This window comes from Dipodomys merriami, unplaced genomic scaffold (genome assembly GCF_024711535.1).
Source record: "Dipodomys merriami isolate MVZ:Mamm:240054 unplaced genomic scaffold, mDipMer1.0.p SCAF_158, whole genome shotgun sequence".
In the NCBI taxonomy this organism is placed as follows: Eukaryota; Metazoa; Chordata; class Mammalia; order Rodentia; family Heteromyidae; genus Dipodomys; species Dipodomys merriami.
Genome location: NW_027202915.1, coordinates 1,147,347 through 1,163,808, shown reverse-complemented (window position 1 = coordinate 1,163,808; position 16,462 = coordinate 1,147,347). Strand labels below are relative to the sequence as shown.

Sequence of the window (16,462 nt, the reverse complement as noted above, 5' to 3'; positions counted from 1 at the left end):
TGATTCAGATCTCAGAGCCATTAGTGACTTGTTCTGCCTACTTGAGTACTCTTGTGGGTTTATGCCCTTGTGGTGGCCAATGTGGGTGTGGCGCTTGAATTCTGCTGTCCTTGCTCTGTCTTGTTTTGGGAAACAGTCAAGGAAACTAAAAAAAACTATCACTACTGTCATTTCTCCATATTTCTCTCATGTGTTTTTAAACCTCTGCTAAATCTTGAGCTATATTTACGTTTATTCTTCTTACACGTTTGCAAATCATTGGTAGTGTGTTCCTTTCTGGGATTGCCAGTCCTCGCTGTTGTATCTTTGTGTTTTATTTCATTTAAAAAATAATTTGCTTTATGGTTTTAGTGTTTTACTTTATGCTTTTCTTGGTTCTCTATTTAAAAAATTAAGTTACTAATTTATGTGTTCTGATTTATTTGTTGGCTTTACGGTGTATAAATATGTAAAGCCATAAATGTTTCTGTATTATTTTTCCCTGTGTCTTTTCAAGCTTGGATACTTTGCTTATTTAGTCCTAAACATTCTCCTTCCCCTTTCTCTCCTTTCCCTTTCCCCTTCCCTTCCTCATCCTCTCCTTTCCTCCCTCCCTCCTTTTTTCTTTCTGGGTGTTTGTATAGTCTAGAATGGCCTGAGAGTTTAAATCTTCCTGTCTCTTGTCCTAATGTATTACTGGTTCTCTGAGGTTTTTGAGAGTTCCTTTGTGTCCTGGTAAGTATGCACACTTCTTTTTTTTCTGGTGTGGTAATTGAACTCAGTGCCTTATACTCTTGCGTGGCTTGCTTGTTCAGCTGATATCCTCCCACTACTCCAACCCAGGATTTTGCTGGTTGATTGAACATAGAGTTTTGATGACTTTTCTGCCTGAGCTGGTTTTCTGCCCCAGTGTTCCAAGTATCAGTCTCCCAAGTAGCTAGGATCATAGGTATGAGCCACCTATGCATAGCTTGGATGAATACTTTTTAAAAGAACCAAAAGGAGTTTGAGAAGGATGTGTGAACACACATTCATGTAAAAAGTGCAGGGAATTTGTAGAACTACTTGTTTTTTATGTGCTTGATCTATGAGTTCCTGGAAGAGAGCTTGTATGATCTTTTTATTGGAATAGACAATGTGTGTATAGTTCTATACTTAAGGCTATTTTTTAGACCTTACATGCATTAGCTTATTATCTATTGTCGCTTTTTCCTTCTGGATCCATCATTACATGTACTTTATGTTGAGGCTGAGAACATTTATTATTAGTACATGGTAGCTGGTTACTGGAGTCTTCCAGACTTTCATTCTGACCACCTTCATCTCTAGTAATTCCTTTGACCTTTTCAGGTATTGATACGGTGACAGATTTTTTTCTAGTTGATCTTTGCCTGACATACTCTTCTCTTCCTGTGTAATATATCTATTGCCAGAAGTATGTCTTCTAAACAAAGGCTGAATCTTTATACAGCATTATTTATAAGTGGCCATGGAGTGTGATGTAGTGTGATAAGCCAAACTTGGGCCAGATTGGTTGGTGTGGTTAATGGTCTGGTGTTGGAATTTGAGAGCTATGGTTTATAGTGGGGATAGGAGGCATACTTTACTTGGAATGTTAACTCCCCCCCCCCCATTTTTCTTCCCTTCTGTTTCCCCAGTGGTGAAGGAAGTATCTTATGTGTTTGAACTCTGACTTTTTGTAGAACTCTGTTCTTATCTTGTGTAAGGCCACATCTTATCCTTACACAGCCACATTCGGTTTATGGTCGGCATTTGCACCATAGCATCAACTTCATATCTCTTGAAAATGTCCTGAAAGGTATATCTACAGTGTACATGGCAATCCTCATAGGGCTATTTCAAGTTTAATTTGTATTTTAGATGGAAAATAAACTGTACTGCTCCAGCCTAGCAGTGAGTGCTTATAAAGAGCTGTTCTGCTCAGCCATTGATAATGTTGTACTTCAACATTTAGTGTTTTTGGCTACCTTGAAACTCTCCATGGTCTTGTATACAAAAGCTGAAAAACTAAATTCTTAATTTTGTAATTCATTTTTGTAAGTTTCTGGTTTTTGTTACTCATGTGACTTGGAGGATACAACTTGGAAGCATCTCAGCTCCACTTTTCTAAAGTAGTAATTGAATTTAAGGCAATTTAAAAATCAGTTCCCAGATGTATATTAACAACTAAGCTACATAATAATTTAAGCCAATTATGTGAGGTTTTTACTCATTTCCTAATGTGGACTTTTTTATTATTATTTTTTAAACAGGAAGGAGAAGCTGATGAGATGTTCTCAATGTCGAGTTGCTAAATATTGTAGTGCCAAGTGTCAGGTAAGACCACCAACTACCTGCCAGGGCTTTGTCTAGGAATGGAGGTCTGTTTGTCACTTTCTTTTCTAATAAAAAAGGAAATTAGTTTATTTCTTTTATTTAAATTTAGAGTCTTTTACAAATATTGGCAAAGATTTTTCTCATTGAGATTTTGGATTAATGATGCTTAACTAGTATGTGGGAACAATTGTGTGTGTGTGTGTGTGTGTGTGTGTGTGTGTGTGTATGTGTGTATATGTACACGTGCTTATGTAGATGAATTACACTATGGTAGACGTGAATGGTAGAAGGAAAGCTGCTTATCTCGAGAGCCAGGAAAAGGAGGGTGGGAAAGAAAGGCTGGTTTCTTTCTTTACTTTTATTTTGATATCCTATGTTTACACCATAGATATACAAGATATAGAATACACGAGACAAATTTTTGTACATTTTGATTTGTTTTTGATTTATTGATTGATTTGGAGGAACATTTTGTATCTCCTATATACCATTATATATCATCATTTCCCCACCAATGAGTGCTTATGTTTTTTCTAATATTCAGTGTTGCTGACAATGTTCCCAGCATCTCTTTTTGGCATGTTTTCATACTTCTGCCAATTAATTCTAGGTTAACTCCTAGGTTTTTTTTTTTTCTTTTGTCGGTTGTGGGGCTTGAACTCTGGGCCTGGGCGCTGTACCTGCACTCTTCAGCTCAAGGCGAGTGCTGTACCACTTGAGCCACAGGGCCACTTTTGGTTTTCTAGTGGTTTATTGGAGATGAGAGTCTCATGGAGTTTCCTGCCCAGGCTGGCTTTGAACCATGATCCTCAGATCTCAGCCTCCTGAGTAGCTAGGATTATAGGCGTGAGCCACCAGTGCCCGGCCTAGTTTTGTTTTTTAAAAGAAAGGATTTATGTGTTTTGAATTTTTAAAGATGATGCCAAATTGCTTTCCAAGAGATTAATTTATAACGAATACTATTGTTAATATCTTTGAAGTTGTTTAAAATATGTATAATTAACATTAGCATGACCTTTTCTTCAAACCCTAAGATTAATCATTTAATAAGAAATGTAATTATGTTCTAATGCATCATATTGTATTAGTCTAAGCAGAAGTTCTTTCTTACTTTCTTTCTTACTTTCGTGTGTGTATGTATTTTTGTTTTGCATGTATGCATTGAACACCAGCCCACAGAGTTGGGACAGGATACAGCCTTTTTAAAATCGAATCCAGGCTTATCCAAGGGATTTTTTTTCCCTACCATCTCCCCTTTTCCTTTGAAAGTAAAATCTTTAGAATGCAAATCAAATGAGCTTAATAATAATGAAAAAAAGGTCAAATTTTAAATCTAGGAGCAGTTCCAAGTTCTAGGGCTGATTCTGCTGTTTTGGAGTTAAAATACCTCAGAAATCACAAACTCATTTGTGCCTGAGTTTCTGAATTTATACTGATAATATAAGCTAACATTGACTAGACATACCATATACTATCCATTCCGTTTAATTTTATGAGAATCGGTGAGAATTAGGTACCATTACTATGTTTGTTATCCCAATCAGGAAACAGAATGAGAGGCAAGCATCTTACAATTTTCCTGTACTTGCCAGGCATTGAATTTGGGAAAGAAACTGGTAGTCCAACTCTACATTTTTAGCTTATGTTCTAAACATAAAATTTATTCTTTTTATAATGTTATGATTAGGTCTAGTTTTCCATGATCTTTTTTGTTTGTTTCTTGGCTATCCAGGTATTTATTGTGACTCTGGAATAACCGGGGCCACATGCATGCTTGACAAGTACTCCTTGTCCAGGGCTGTACCCTGGCCCCAAAGAACACAACATATTTTTGAAGAGAAGGGAAAAAATTTAATACTTTCTCAGAAATAACAAAGGATATGTTAAGAATAATTGAGTTACTTTTATATTATTTTGCAAAACATTCTGTCAAACTAAGATCCCAAATTTATGTTGTTACTAGCAACAATGATAACAAAAAGCAAAAATCAAACAAAAGAAGTAAATTCATTCTTTGTCTACAAGATAAATTTCAGAAAGGTTGTTTCATAGTGATACTTTGACTCCTTTGTGTGGCACTGTGCTATATGTTCTTTAGAATATTAGATCAAGTAGGATATGTATAGAACTGATGGATTATCATTATAAGACACATGCCTTTTAGTTGAACCTACTTTCTAATTTCAATGGACTGAACATTTGCTTTTATTTTTCTTTGGTTTTAGGAATACTTTAATGCTTTTTTTCTTGTGTTGTAGAAAACATCATTAGTAGAAAGTGTTAGGATGAGTGGAGGGTGTTTGATGAGTGGGCATGTCATTTTGATTCATTGTAGTGATATGTTTTTACTACATACATTAGCTGTTTATTGTAGCATCAATAATAATGCCATTGTCGGATAGACTGTGGAAGGTAATAGGAAAACGCTGGTAAGATGAAATATGTGACAGTGGCTAGAGGCTGTGTGTTGTGTGTGTGTGTGTGTGTGTAAATGTAGAAGAGTGTGGGGGTGGAGTTAGAGGTGGGAGTCAAAGGTTGGCCATAACATATGCATTTAAACTGTCCTGTTTATCTTGGTCTTAAGATATTGCATTAAAATAGTAATCATTGTGGATACTTATAAAGCGGCACAAAGCGAAGCTGACACACTGGACTATGAACAGTAATGAACAGAAGGCAAAAGCATGGGGGATGGCAATGGATGGAGAGCCCGTGAATTTGTAGTGTATACCCAAGGGCAGGACTTTGGTTCACTAGCATAGCCTTTGCTGTGTGGGGTTGTGGCATTACTGCATTGCTGAGAGAGGTTTGGGGGCATTTTAGGGTATACTATTTCCCTTGTGTTCATAGACAGTATCATTACTATCAGTGGCTCATTATTTATTATGAAAAGTAACACAATAGAGTCATACAGAATAAAATGTTTCTCCACCCCTTTCCTCACTTGAGTTTTCTAGAGGTGATTTCTATGTGTCTTATGAGTAGACAATTTCTATGGTGCCAGTCCTGGGCCTGAGTGCTTTTGATGAGCTTTTATTGTAGTTGGTGCTCTAAAACACTAGAGCCATAGCTCCACTTCTAGCTTTTTTTTTTTTTTTTTTTTGCTGGTCCTAGGGCTTGACTTCAGGGTCTGGGCTCTGTCCCTAAGTCTCTCTGAGCTCAAGGTTAGCGCTCTACCACTTGAGCCACAGCCAATTCTAGCTTTTCTGTGTATGTGATATTGAGGAATTGAACCCAGGGCTTCATGCATGCAGGCAAGCATTCTACCACTAAGCCACATTCCCAGCCTTTTTTCTTTTTTTAGTAGTTAATTACAGATAATAGTCTTATGGACTTTCCTGCTGGGGCTGGAAATCAGATCTCAGCCTTCTGAATAGCTAGGATTATAGGTGTAAGCTATTGGTACTTGGCTTGAGTGGAGAATTCTTACTCAGCTATTAATCACCCTTCCCTTTCTGTTACAGTTTATAGGACTGCTTCTGGTCCTAATAAAGTATTTTTGTCATCAGTGGCCTTGTATTTCTGTCCATAACTTACTGCGATGAATCTGTCATATAACTTTATAACAGGGCAAGCTGTCTTATTAAACAGAACATTCCAGATGATTATAAAATTGAAGAGGAGCAGGCCAAGTTTTATTATGAAAAACCTCACTCAAAATAAAATTGGTAGCAAGCAAACCAACCTCAAGTGAACTCAATGTGCATTATTTCACTATTCTAGATTTAATTCAAGTCATAATGTATACATTTCTCGTTGAATTACTGTCTGAACAGAGTATGTAACCAGGTTCTGTGTCAAGTTGCAGTTTTGAGAAGCAAAGAGTGGCTCTAATTTAGGTGGTAATTATAAACCTCTTTAAACGTGTGAATCACATTTTGGGTTTACATTTTATGCTTAGTTATAGAATGATTTGGTTCATTTTTGATAGGTGTAAATGAATCTGACATTAGTAAGCATTTAGCAGAGAGTCTTCATAAGTGTTTTTGAATACCATATTAAAAATGATGACAATGAAGGGATGACAATGAAGAAAGTCAAGTCTTTAGTTTTTTTCAGGTATAGCTCCATGTAAACCTCAGAGTTGACAGGATTGCACTGGGTTTTATTTCTTTATTCTCACCAACAATGTTTTAAGTAACGCATATAGACAGTCTGTAGTCAAAGTCAACTTAGTTGTAGTAATATTGAGTGTATTTGCCATTTCTGTTTTTTTTTTTTCTGGTCCTGGGGCTTGAACTCTGGGCCTGGACACTGCCCCTGAGGTTTTTGCTCAAGACTAGTGCTCTACCACTTGAGCCACACCTACTTCTGGCCTTTTCTGAGTAGTTAATTGGAGATAAGAGTTTCATAGATTTTCCTGTTCAGGCTGGCTTCCCCTCTCAATCCTCAGATCAGCCTCCTGAGTAGCTAGGACTACAGGAGTGAGCCACCTATACCTGACTTCAATTTCCTTTCCTTTGTTCCTTTATGTGACTTCTTCTGTTTTTTTTTTTTTTTTGGTGGTTTTTAATTAAGCATTTTATTTTAAATGATTATATTTTTTCCTTTACATACCAGTTTTTGGGTGATGTTTGAGTTTGTAATACATATTTATAATTCTTCCAAATCTACTTCCAAATAATGCTCACTGGGTCACAGATTCTGGGCGTGCCTTACAATCAGAGGGAATTCTAATTCCTCCTCTTCCCACCTCCTGTCATTGCTACCCTCTGGAACACTGGTGCCCCTAGCCACTCAGGGCTGCCACCACCATTTTGAACAGACTCTGATGTGTCTTATCCACCAGGATAAGAAAAACAAAGCTTTTATTTTATCTTATTCTTTCTTTGATGCTCTTCCTTTATTCTTGCAGATCTAAGTTTTTATCGCAGGTTGTCTAGATGGTGTATATGGACATACAAGTGCCCAAAGGGACTTTGAGAGAAAGTAATAACTTAATTTGAATCTTCATTTTGGTGTTGGAATGTGGCTAGATATACACAAACACATAAGAGTATAGGTCAGATAATGTCAAACAGTATCGTCAAGCTATATTTTACTGTAATGTAAATCTTACCTTTATATGTTGTTTAAGAAAATACAAAGCCAGGGGCCAGTGGCTCACATTTGTAATCTTAGCTATTCAGAGACAGAGATTGTCTGTGGAGATTGTGATTCAGAGCCATCCCAGACAGAAAAATGTTTGAAATTATATCTCCAATTAACCAGCAACAACAAAAACCAGACTGGAGGTGTGGCTCATATGGTAGAGAATGAGACATGAGCAGGAAAGCTGAGCAAGGGCACATGGCCGTGAGTTCAAGTCTCAGAAAAAGAAAATACCACTCATAACAGGGCTTATTAAGTATGTTTTTCATATTTCTTTCTTTAGCAGACACAAAGCCCTAAGTGCAGCCCAAATTAGATTTCCTATTTCAACCTTGCTTCCTCTGAATCATGCCAATAGTAGGAGGGTGTTTTTGAGACACGTATGCAGGTATTTGGTTAGCTCACACTTTTATCCTGTGCTCTGCCTGCCACAAGATTTTCATTCTCGGTCCTTGCTTGAGTGTGGCCTGGCGAGTTAGCTCAGGAGTGGCCCGGTGGCAGCAGCCCTCGGTGACTTCATCTGCCTTGTTTCTGCAGCCCGCTGTCTCACCATAGTTTGGCCTTTCTAATGAGATTAAGCCACCCTCATCACTGATGAATCTTCCAGTTGACTTTGGGAGTTTGAAACTTAATAATTACCTGTGTTGGGGAAATGGAATGAAGATGCCCTTTTTGGTGTTAATGTTTTGATTAGAGGTTTCCTACAAACAGGATTGGAATTCCATCAAAGGGAATGATTTACTTTGCTCTTTGGATAAATTAAGTTAATCCATAGATCAGAGGTTGGCACACTTTTTCTGTGGGCCATATGGCTTCTTTTATTCAGCCCTTTTGTGGTATGAAATGAATAAATGTAGCTAGCAAGTGTGGCTGTGTTTCAGTACAACATCATAATAAGTTGGGCAGGTGGATTTGACTTGTGGGCTGTAAACTGCTGCCTGCACTGGATGATGATTGACTTCTGCGGATCACCCATATTATTATTATTATTGCCTAGTATTAGGTGGATCTTAGCTAACCAGAAGACTGAAATTTCCTTTTCCTAAGAAAATAGGTGAATGTTTCATTTTTCTGATGACTTGATGCCCTGTGGCCATCCTTCTGCCTCACTCCTTTATGTTTGGTTCTGTCTAATTCGGCTAAAGTTGTGTCAGGGTGCTCTTGCTGTTCATGAGAGAAGCATGCAGTAGGTGTTTTACACTCTACATGACTCTCTAACATGCTCTCAGGAGGTTTTATGCAAATCAGTACCTGTCAGTTATACCTGCTAGATATCCTGGTTAGCTTTCCACTTTTCTTTTCCTAGATCTTAGCTTTTCAGCTCTTCATGTATCTGACAACCTGTATTCAACATTGAATATTTTAAAACATAAAAAAATCATATTTATTTGCTACTAAATTGTCTAAAATGGTACATATTGTTCTATGTAAATGTTCAGGCTTGACCACTTATAAACACATCATATTCTTGCTCAGATGTACATGGTCACTGTGAGAAGGTTGCACAAATGCCCACTTGTTCCTCAAATATGACAGGAGGTATTACCTTTAGTGCTATGACTTCAGGAAACATTGATGAATATCAGGTAAAGTTCCATGATTTACAAAAAAAAAAATAGTGCTGTATATAGAAGCAAGTAAAAGAAAGCTGGGTTCTAGGCTCAAATAACCACAAAAAGGTTTCCACCTTCATGGAATATGTGGTAGACACTTCAAGCTTGTGGATTTGGAACCAGTTTTCATTGTGTGGAACAGCTACGCCCAGGAGGCCTGGCCTCTCCTTCCTGTGCACCAGGTATCCAGCCCTGTGCAAGCAAATGACAGACGTAATACCCACAGACGTTTCCCAGACAGCCCTCAGTATTGGCACCCTCCTCCCCCCAGCCAGGAACTGGGAGTGGTTAAAGTTCTAAATGAGGGTTCTGGAGATAGTCAGTTCTGAGGTTGTTTTTCAAATCATGCATGTCCTGACATATGGAATTGTAGCAGATATTTTCAGTTCCTTTATCCCCTCTTAAACTCTTTTATCTCCTATTATTTTTTGCTTTGGTTTAGCTATAAAATTTTACACTTTTTAAAAGTTTCCAGTAGTGTCACTGCATACTTTTTGTATTTTTTTGAGATTCTTGTATTATAAAAATAATGAGCTTCATTGTGATGATCTCATCCATGTGTCTGATACATGTGGCTGTTGTGATTGGTTCATCCCCTCCTCCATGACCACTGGTAGTCCCCATCCCCCTCTTGCTGGTATCTTTTGCTTTGTAATGAAAAAATTTAATACCCTTTGTCTCCCATGCCAGTTTGTGCTTTTTGTGCATTGTTGTGAATTTCAACTGAGAAAACATCACAGCCAGTTTTGTGAACAAAATCTTATTTGTATTCTCTACTGTTAGTAAAGAAAAAAAAAACACAGGAAACAAATCAAGAATATATCTTTTGAGAAAGTGGCAGGTATACAAGTCCAATGTACCACTGAGGTCTAGATCAGAGCTAAAGTTGGTAGAATGAAGATAGTACCTAATGTTTTCATTGCCAGGTTTTGCTTTAGTTAAATGGGTTTGCTTAAAAGATTTCTTAGTCTTTTCTGTGATATGTTTAGATGTGTAAGCAGTGGTAAGCAGCTGAGCAATAAGCTCTATAACAATTAATGTTATAAATGTCTGGTTTTTAATGCCATGTTAAGAAATGGAATAGGCTGAAACTCAGAATTATTAAAAAAAGACCACTTTCCAGTGGTGTGATCACTTTCTGTATTTATACCTAAATGGTCTGATTTGGCTTTTAAATGCAAAGAATGAACTTTTTCTTTCTTTCTTTCTTTTTTTCTCTTAAGCTAATGGGAAGATAAGTGTATTGCCTGATGTTTTTATGCAGTGATTCTGGAATAGCTTTCAGGAACATTTTGTCTACTTTCTATTACTGAGAAATAAGAGCTGAGTATTAATTATTTTAAAGCCCTAAAGTCACTTTTGACAGGATTTCACCAAAATTTGTATGTTTAACAATGTCATCTACCTGATGGTTCATTATCTGGGATATATTTGTAGATGTTTTACCCCAGTAAACTACCAGAAAACTGAGCGGCTTGAAATTAGAGGTTTAGTAGGAAAAGAGCTATGTCTGGTCTCCTGTAGGTGAGACAGACATTGATTAAAACCTACAGTTAAAATCCCTTTTCCCAACAGACCCTGTCCTACTTGACTGAGTGCAATCCTGTTCAGCTAGACATTTTCTCTGTCAATAGTACAAGTGTCAAAGGCTCCATTCCAGGCCTGCTGACCCCTGTTCAGTCCTGCCACAGTGTGCTCATGAAGGGTGTCTTCCAGATTAATCCACTTTTATCACCGAAGGGAAACTTGCCCAGCAAAGTTATGATCAGTCTTAATTAAACCATAGAAGGTTGGTGAAAACCACCAACACTTTGAGTTTTTTTTTATTAGTATAAAAGATCATGCATTTGTCTACTTAGAATATTTTCACTCAAAAACGAGGTAACAGAGTACATACATGAACTTTCCTAAGGCTGGCAGTGGCAGGCATGGGAAAGTATATGGAAAATATGTACAGATTTTTTTAATGCACAGTTTTTGAACCTTTTGTAAGTTGAATATATTTTACCAGGCAGGGTCTACTCAAGTTTGTGTTTTTCAGACTTACTTAACAGTGGATCTTTCTATCATTGTGTGTGTGCGCGTGCGTGCCTGCATGCGCGCACTCCCATCCTGGCTGGGGGTTTGAACTCGGGGCCTGGATGCTGTCCTTGAGCTTTTGTGTTCAAGATTGATGCTTTACCACTTTAGACAGAGCTCTACTTCTGGCTTTTTTATTTTTTATTTTTATTTTTTTTGGGGTCTGGTTGTGGGGCCTGAACTCTGGGCCTGGGCGCTGTCCCTCAGCTCTTCAGCTCAAGGCTAACGCTCTACCACTTGAGCCATAGCGCCACTTCTGGCTTTTTTCTTTTTGCTTATGTGGTGCTGAGGAATCGAACCCAGGGCCTCATGCATGCAAGGCAAGCGCTCTACCACTGAGCCACCTTCCCAGCCCCACTTCTAGCTTTTTTAAATGGTTCATTAGAGCTAAGAGTTTCCTGGACTTTTCTGCCAAAGCTGGCCTCAAACCACAATTCTCAAGCCTCCTGTTTAGCTAGGATTACAGGCGTGAACCACTGGTGCCTGGCATATTACAGGTATTGATAATGGACGTAGCTATATGAAAGGCATTGTAGTTGTAATTTATTTTAAGTATTATTAAAGACTGCAGAGTGTTGACTAGCATCCTTCGGATAAATTCCTCCTCTGATTTAATTATTGGTAAAACCATGCATTTTAATTTTCTGTCCAAAGAGATTATGTACATTTAAAAAAAAAAATCCGTTGTGGTGCCTGAACTCTGTGCCTGGGTGCTGTCCCTCAGCTCTTCAGTTCAAGGCTAGTGCTCTACCACTTGAACCACAGCACCACTTCCAGCCTTTTCTGCTTATGTGGTGCTGAGGAATTGAACCCAGGGCTTTATGCATGCAAGGCAAGTACTCTACCACTGAGCCACCTTCCCAGCACCAATTTTTTTTTTTTTTTTTTTTTTTGTGTTGGCTGTAAGGCAACTCATGCATGCTTTGTACAAGCCTGGTAGTTATTTAACACTCATGATTAGCATACTAAGGGATTTTACTTTCCCTTTTTATTTTTTGGTACTTTGATATTTAGATCCTAGACCTTGATCCTTAACTTTCCTCGTCATTAATATGAGGATCATGTCTATCATGTTGATTACTGTGGAAGTCAAGTGAAATTCTGTTATTTCCCTAGGCACGTGTCCTGCATGTTCTAGAATGTTAAGTAAGTTCTGTAAGACTTTCCTCCTACTTTAAAGTTCTACATTTTCTCTTTTTTTTTTTTTTCCACAACCTTATTTCATGTACTCTACATGGATCTAGCTAAATCTAGTTTAGAAGAAACTAAAGAATAATAATGGAGGGGAAGATTGCAAGCCCCACAGTAAGGGAATTTCCACTGTTAGTGTCATTGGTGGAAGGAGTGATACTAATTTTTCACTATGTCTGCCAAACTAGGAAATAGCATGAGGATGGAGGCACAACTTGATGGAGAATTTTTCTGAGCAAAATGCTGACTTGAACTCAAGTCTGAGTCAGATTCTTAGTGGCTGTAGCGACTGAAATCGTTGGCTTGCTGCATGTTTGTGCAATAAGTGAAAGCAAGAGAAACCTTTCTGCAGGGAAGCAGAGTTAAAATTTATGAAATCACAGCGAGTGGACTTTCAAATGCAACTTCCACCTTTTAGAGTAGAACATACAAGCAGTCTGGCTATTTACTCTTGTCAGTGCTAAACATTAAGACACTGTGTACGATTCCATGTGAAAGGTCAACCATCTACAGTATCTCCTTCTCCCCCTTTAGTACTAGAACATTTTTCTGAGTTGCAGTTATAGTTAGGTTGTTGAAATTCAATTCATGTTAATGTTTCTCAACATTTGAAACCAGTACAAATGGAGATTACATTTTATGTCTCTGATGTACTTCTGTATTCTTATCTTACAGAAAAAAGCTTGGCCACACCACAAGGGGGAATGCAAATGCCTGAAAAGCTGCAAACCCAGATATCCTCCTGACTCCGTGAGACTTCTTGGCAGAGTTGTCTTCAAACTTGTGAGTATCTGACTTGTGACAGAGGCTCCCATTTTATCGTAGCCAAAGCATTTGTGCTTGAATTTATTATTCATTTGTAAGGTTGAAATTGAACCCATGTTAAGGTAGAGTGTGGATTATTCCATGCACTATCTTAGGATAAAAATGTTTTTCTAATAGTCATGGTACTGGTGAAATGAAGAAGAGTACAGCCCCTCTTTCCTATTAGATACTTGGACTATACATGCTAGTAGTTAGTAGCTGTTACATTGTTTTTTTACCTTCTTACTGTGAAGGAAGGCACAGGACACATAGGGCTTTTTTGTTGCCTCTTCAAGTGTGATATTAATTACTAATTCAGTTGAAGAATCTTAAAAAAATGTACCTCTGATTCAGTGAAGTGATTTCTTTTAAGCCCTTTTAGAGTACCAAAGCATCAGATTCTGTGCAGTCCTGCTCTCGAGCAGCCTCCCAGGTTGCTTGGTTAGGATTTAGCATGCATATCTTTCTTGGTTTTATTATAGTCTTCCCATTTGGGGAGGGCAAAGGAGGGATGATCATGGTAGTTGAGGTCAGCCTGGACAGAAAGTCTGTGAGGTTCCCTCTCAAGGAACGGAAGCTGCACCCAGTGGTGTGTGGTGGGAAGCCTAAAGTAGGTAGATCATAGCTCATGTGTGCACCTGGACAGGAAAAAAGACTGTTCTAAAATAATCAGGAAAAATCCCCACAACTTTCTTTTGGCAGTCTGAAATTTTATAGATGCCTTTAACAATGTTAAAGTCTCTAAATGTCTTATAAAACAATTTTGCACTTGGTTTGCACTGGTTACAAGCTTGATTTTAACATTATTTATGATTAAGTAATTCAACTGTAATCAAAATGTAATACAGAGCCTTGAACTTGTAGCTTTCACTTATAATCCTAAATCCTAGCTATTTAGGGGACTGAGATTTGGAAGGAGAGTAAGACTGGGAAGATCATAGTTCTAAGCTAGCGTGGGCAAAAACTATGTGAGACCCTATCTGAACAGGAGAGGCTGGGTTTGGTGGTCTTGATCATGGCCCAGGCCAGCCTGGGCAAAAATGGAAACCGTATCTTGAAAGTAATCAGAAAGCAAAAAGGGTAGCAGTCTTCTTTAGACGGTTCGTGTCAAGGATGCGAATGTATGATGTGGGAACATTACACATTGTTTTCATTCTTTCCTTCATAGATGGAAGAAGCACCCTCAGAATCAGAGAAACTTTATTCTTTTTATGATCTGGAGTCAAGTAAGTGGCCATCCATCAACATTAAAAAAAAAATCCTCATTGTTTGTCCTGCTGAACTTTTCTTTCCCTAGTTCCCTCCCTTCTGTTCCCCTCCCCCACTCCTTCTGTCCTCTTTCTATTGAATCCAGTGCCTCAATAATACACTACCTCTGAGAAAATGCTTTAATTCTAACTTTGTTTTTCTGTTCATCATGTGAGGTAAACCTAAGAAAAGTTTAGTATTTTGTTGATTTCTGGGTTTGGAATGTGTAAATAAGTGTTTAAACCACCATAAAGGTGTCCAGGGTAAATGGAGTAGTATAACTGAGTTCAGAGGGACCCAGTTCTGTCTGGGTCAGTGGGACAGGGGTTCAGGCTTTGAGGATGCTAATTTTATGTTGAGCTTTTGTTACCTCTTTATTATAAACACCTCATAGTGCATTTTTCTATGAATGAGTGGAAGTCTCTAGGAAAGGCCATTCACTCTCGAATGGCAGTAGATAGACGCTTTCCTTATACCTGGGGGCCTATTGGCCAAGCTGTTCTTTCTCTGGCATTTGGCTAGGCTGTCCTCATGGCAGTGAGGCTATTCTAGACACTTTATGATCACTTTGAGGACATTCGAGCTGCCAGGACCACTGCAGTGGAGACCCCACTCCCGCTCTGGGGACTGCATTTTAATCAGGACCACTCCAGAAAACCGTATTGGACTTAGAATGCAGCATCCCAAGCAAAACAAACTTTTGAGACCTTTAGAAGACCCTGCAGCTATTCTCACTTAAGGTGGTAACAGTGAGAATTTGATTGGTGGAACTGGAAGCTGTGTTGTGATTGGTATGAATACAATCCTTTCCTCTAATCGCAGCATAGCTTCCAGTATGGCTTTCACACCCATGCAACACTCATTTTCCTGGCAAGGCTGCTAAGCTCTTTTTTAGGCAGCTAGGTGACAACCTTCTTTCTTACTACCTGGAACTGCAACATGAGGCCTAATAAGAGACTTCTCGATGCACTTTCCTTACCAACTAGTGAGTTGTTTAGTTATTTATATTTTTGGTGCCAGTCCTCTGGCTTGAACTCAGGGCCTGAGCACTGCCCTCAAGTGCCTTTTGCTCAAAGTTAGTGCTGTACCACTTGAGCTGCAGTTCTACTTCCGTCTTTTGAGAGGTTAATTGGAGATAAGAATCTTACTGACTTTCCTGCCCAGGCTGGTTGGGAACCGTAATCCTCAGATCTGAGCCTCCTGAGTAGCGAGGGTTACAGCCTGATGGTGCCTGGCTTCTAACTAGTGATTTTTATTAGCTGGTAACACAAAGAGGAGTGTTGGTGGTAACAGAGTAGCAGTACAATGGTGAGAAGGTGGCTGAAGAGTGTCAGGCAAAAGAAAGAAACTGAAAGAAAGGCAGTGGACATGGCTTCAGAAAGGAGAAAGCAGAGGTGGTAGGTGAGGGGCCGCAGGCCCCAGTGTCTGGAAGCCTTTTCTGGTTCTGCCTAACCTTGAAGGCAGTGTATCCCAACATCTGAAGCTTGAGACTTGCAGTGTTAACTGCTGTGAAAGTCTAAAGCTTGGTAACTATGACGCTAGGTGGTGCTGACTGCTGTTGTTAGCTGCTGCTTAGAGCTGAAGATTTTGTTAGTGACACAGTGCTGGGACATGGGCTGGTGGAATCCAGGTAGCGAGCCTGCCTGAGTGCCTAAAACTCAGACTTGGGCTTCTAAGGTCTGGAGCCCTAAAACTGGGAGTTCTCATCCCCTGAGGCAGTCAGTCCAGCCCATACACCTTCAGTCTTCTAGGGTCCTTGATTATTGACAGGAAAACACTTCCTCCATTCTTACAACCTTAGCAGCTCATTGGCAACATAAACTTTAGAGCAGTTGACAAAGGTTTCTTCTGTTTCCCATCGTGTTTTCTCTGTCGTCCTTTTCTTCACTTCTGATGTCTAGGGTGTGTGAAGTAGGGAAGGGGACTGGAAGTTCCACTGAGCTTTAGGAGTTCCTACTGCTTTAGATGCTAAGGTACTTGGGACTGAGGCTCTATGACAGTATTAAGACTTGATCTTTTTCTGAACTACCATGTGTGTGTTCTGGCTATAAGGGGTGGCTGAGAGGCTCTCCAGGCATGAGTATTAAGCATACATCAGATTTATTTTGCTGTCTTTTTGG

At 38.9% G+C, this 16,462-nt stretch overlaps 1 protein-coding gene across 6 annotated transcripts in view; it reads left to right on the top strand.

The window, feature by feature from the left end:
* Window positions 1–16,462, top strand: part of Smyd3 (SET and MYND domain containing 3) — a 401,196-nt gene that overhangs the window by 83,055 nt on the left and 301,679 nt on the right. For 5 of the 6 annotated variants that reach the window (XR_011372134.1, XM_070023183.1, XM_070023182.1 and 2 more), the window contains 3 exons: window positions 2,253–2,316; window positions 12,966–13,073; window positions 14,263–14,320. Coding sequence is in view for 5 of the 6 variants with exons in the window: in XM_070023183.1 (XP_069879284.1) it covers window positions 2,253–2,316; window positions 12,966–13,073; window positions 14,263–14,320 (230 nt within the window). In the remaining variant the exon portion in view is untranslated. The remainder of the gene's footprint in view (window positions 1–2,252; window positions 2,317–12,965; window positions 13,074–14,262; window positions 14,321–16,462) is intronic. The other variant, XM_070023187.1, reaches the window with a different exon arrangement.